General features: G+C 46.4%; 1 protein-coding gene across 1 annotated transcript; it reads right to left on the bottom strand.

Moving 5' to 3' along the window:
* Positions 1 to 2,798: 2,798 nt before the first annotated feature.
* LOC145800355 (uncharacterized) lies at positions 2,799 to 3,227 on the bottom strand. The gene has a single exon (XM_082890014.1). It carries the CDS (start codon positions 3,225 to 3,227, stop codon positions 2,799 to 2,801), a length of 429 nt encoding a protein of 142 aa, XP_082746140.1.
* Between the last annotated feature and the right edge of the window lie 672 nt (positions 3,228 to 3,899).

Below are 3,899 nucleotides of genomic sequence, written 5' to 3'. Positions count from 1 at the left end.
CTACCCTGAGGTATAAAAAGAGATCTGCACCTGAGTTATTGGACTACCAGTCTACTTACCGCTCCGTTATTCCAAAGAAGGCGAGGCTCGCTGTTGCCCTTCTGGATTCCGATACCGAGACTGACACATCTTTCACTCCTTTGGTCACAAGTCGCCGCAGGAGACAAGGTGCACTTTCTGAAAAAGCGCCTTTCCTTGCCCCCAGTTTCGCAGGGAGCGGGTCTGTGGCGAAGAGAAGGGTGTTGGTGGATTTAGAGGCCGAGGCCTTCGGAGCGTCCGATGCTTTGCAAACCCCTTTGGAGAAGACCGAGGTGAAGAGCCTCATGGAGGTGAAGATGGAGGTTGGAGCTTCTGGAACCCCTGCGACTATAGCCGAGCCCTCAGCTTCAGTCGCTGTGCGAGCAAGAAAGAGGAGAAGAGAGGCTGGCAAAGCAGTGGTGGGGGAAGCTTCTGAGGATCCTGTTGAGGATGATGCTTTTGAGAAATGGGAGCCGCCAATATCGCATGAAGGCATGCCTATTTCCACTTCTGATTCAGTTGTCGCTTCACAAGATTTTGCTTTTGATTTGACTAAGTTTTTGTTGATGCCGGTTGATATGGCCGACCACAATGGGCCTCGTGATATTCCGATCCTGAAAGGGACCCTTCAGATGATGACTGCTGTAAGTGTTTCCTATTTTACTTGTCTTTACTGTTGCGTTGCTGTCTTCCTTTTTCTTAGTTCTTCGTTGTCCTTTGCAGTGTATCCAGAGAATGCATCTGTTTATTACTCGTGCTGAAGAGCTAGAAAGGGCCGTGTTGGAGGCCGCAATGAACGTTGAAAGACTGACGGTAAGCATGGAGACAGAGAAAGAGGGACGCCGAACTGCGGAGAGGGAAGCATTTCGTTTAAACAAGATTGTCGCTTCAGCTGAAAAATCGAAGGAGGCTGCTATCGGGACACAGGCTCAACTTGAAAGGAAAGTAGCCAAACTGGAGGCTGTTATTGTTGTGATGACTGCCGAGCACTCTGCGCTAGAAGCCAAACACTGGCAACAGGGTTGGGACGAAGCTGGGGCTGCCTATAAGGAAGATGTGCTAGTGCTGCGAGATAAGCTCTTTGTAAAGGGTTGGACAAGTGCCTTGGCTGCTGTGCTAGTTCCTGAAGGCTCTTCCCTGTTTCAGGATGTCCCCGTTCCTTCGAGATCCTTGGGTTTGAAGACTGTTTCCACCCCTGCTGTTCTGCCGGCCGAAGTTTCCCCAGAAGTTGATTCCGTAAACAAGACCCAGGACAAGAATGTTGCCGCTGAAACGGTGGATGTTCAAGGGATTGAAGCCCCAGAGACTGACGCCACGGGAGATGTGGTTAAGGAGGCTTCTACTTCTCAGGAAGTTAGAGCTTCCTCTACTTTTCCTCCCGCAGATGGCCTGGACAAAATTGCTGATGCTGCTCCTGAGTTACCCGCTGTTGATGAAAATTGATGTTGAAAGAATTTGAACTTTTTTTTGCTTTGATGTACTGTGGCTCGGTCTCCATGACGAGTTTTCTTTCTGCATTTGCCAAGACAAATTTTTTTCTTTTCTTTTCTTTGCTGCTGGTTATGAGGCCATCTGTGCCTTTTGTTGGATGATAGAATTTTCTTTTTGAACTTGCAATCTGATGCTGTTTGGCTTCTATGTTTGAATGTTTCCTATACTGTCTGCCCCGGCCGAGCACTGTTGGGACCTCAGGGCTGAATAGATGCTCGGTCTGGTTCTGTATTGCCTTTAAATGGATGTTCTGTCTGATTCTGTACTGCTTGCCCCCAGCCGAGCGTTGTTGGGGCCTCGGGGCCGAAATGATGCTCAGTGTGGCTAACGGATATGTGGTATGGCGGTACTGGAGTTCGTAAGTGGGTCTTACTTAGGTCCAGGTTGGTTTTGAAAGAAAACAATTGTTTGCCCCCACCTGGAGCTAAGTAAGATCGACACTGAAGATTATGCTTTGAGGTAGAACTACTGAAGTCTGTTTCAACTTTGATAGCATAAGAGCGCCTAAACGGAGTAAAGGCATGAAAAGGTGTCTTACTCAGGTCCAGCTTGGTTTGAAAAAATAATCGTTTGCCCCTAGCTGGAGTTGAGTAAGACTACTGCTGAAGGCCTGCTCCTGGCTGAACCTGGCCAAGTTTGTTCCAACTTTGTTTGTTCGCGTCAGTACTGACATGTTGACGTGTTGATACTTAAGAAGCTCTATGGATGCAAAGATGTTTACTTAAGATATGTCAGCGTGGTTTCCACCAAGCAACTCCACTTTGCTAAATAGAGATGTTTACTTAAGATACATTAGTGCGGTTTCCACCATGCAATTCCACTTAGCTAAATAGAGATGTTTACTTAAGATATATTAGTGCAGTTTCCACCAAGCAATTCCACTTGGCTAAAATCCAATTTAGTTGCCAAACATAATTCCACCAAGCAATACCACTTAGCATGTTTGAGTGCTAACCAAATTTAAATTCCGTTCAGTCGTTCTGAAACTAAGTTCGTTTGGGTTAAGGCCAAAGCTGATTCCGTTTGGGAAGTACCAAAGCTAATTCCATTTGATAAACATCAAAGCTATTTCCGTTTGGTGAGAACCAAAGCTAATTCCATATGGTAAGAACCAAAGCTAATTCTGTTTGGTAAGAACCAAAGCTAATTCCGTTTGATAAATATCAAAGCTATTTCCGTTTGGTAAGAACCAAAGCTAATTCCGTTTGATAAACACCAAAGCTAATTACAAGAATTTGATAAATTTGAGAAAAGTGCCTTTACAATCTGATAAAGAAAGTGGGACCATCTTATTGATAGTATTTCTTGAGATTTGCTACGTTCCAGGGCCGAGGTATAGCTCTGCCACTCAGATCCTCGAGGTAATAGGCTCCATTTCCAACGACGATTGTGACTCTGTAGGGACCTTCCCAGTTTGGCCCAAGTTTGCCCTCTCCAGGCACCCTTTTGTGATCCATAACTTTCCTTAAGACCAGTTCTCCTGGTATAAATTGCCTTGGGAAAACCTTTTGGTTGTAACTCTTGATAAGCTGCTGCTGATACGCTATAAGTCTGATTAGCGCTGCCTCTCTACGACCCTCTGCCATATCCAGTGCTTGTGCAATAGCTTCCTCATTACTAGTGTTCTCAAACAGTTTGGATTGAAGGGTTGGGAGGCCGACTTCGAGTGGGACGACGGCCTCCATTCCATAAGTTAGGGAGTAAGGTGTTTCACCCATTGAGCACCGTGCGGTGGTTCAATATGCCCATAGCACGTGGGGTAACTCTTCAACCCATTTCCCTTTGTCATGCTCAAGCCGTTTCTTGACTTCGTTGATGATGGTCTTGTTTGACGCCTTTGCCTGTCCATTGCTTTGCGGGTACCCTGGAGAAGAGTTCTTGTACTCAATCCTGAGGTCGGCACAAAACTTTCTAAAGATCTTTCCATCAAACTATGCTCCATTATCCGCAATCAGTACCGCGGGATGCCGAAACGCACCACCACATTTCTCATAACAAACCGATTTGTATCTGCTTCTTTGATGTTTGCCAGTGCCTCAACTTCAACCCACTTAGTGAATTAGTCGGTTGCAGCAATGAAGAATCGCCTGTTCCCAGTGCCTCGCGCCAATGATCCTATAATATCCAGACCCCATTGCGCAAAGGGCCATGGGCTGGTGAGTGGAGTGAGAGTTTTGGATGGCTGATGGATGAGTAGAGCAAATCTCTGACATTTATCACAGTTCTGTACGTATTGCTGTGCATCTTTTTGCATCCGTGGCCACTAGTACCCGTGCGTGAGGGCTCGGTGTGCCAGTGACCTTCCGCCAATGTGGCATCCACAATTCCCATCGTGAATTTTGTAGAGAACATTCTCGACGAGATTTGGATGTACACATAGGAGGTAGGGG

This window comes from Camellia sinensis, chromosome 10 (genome assembly GCF_055761805.1).
Source record: "Camellia sinensis isolate YWXY chromosome 10, ASM5576180v1, whole genome shotgun sequence".
In the NCBI taxonomy this organism is placed as follows: domain Eukaryota; kingdom Viridiplantae; phylum Streptophyta; class Magnoliopsida; order Ericales; family Theaceae; genus Camellia; species Camellia sinensis.
The sequence above is the reverse complement of the archived record's forward strand: the minus strand, read 5'-3'. Positions and strand labels throughout refer to the sequence as shown.

Coding starts and splice junctions, on each gene's coding strand:
- LOC145800355 (XM_082890014.1), bottom strand. CDS start 3,227: ATGGGTGAAACACCTTACTCCCTAACTTATGGAATGGAGGCCGTCGTC.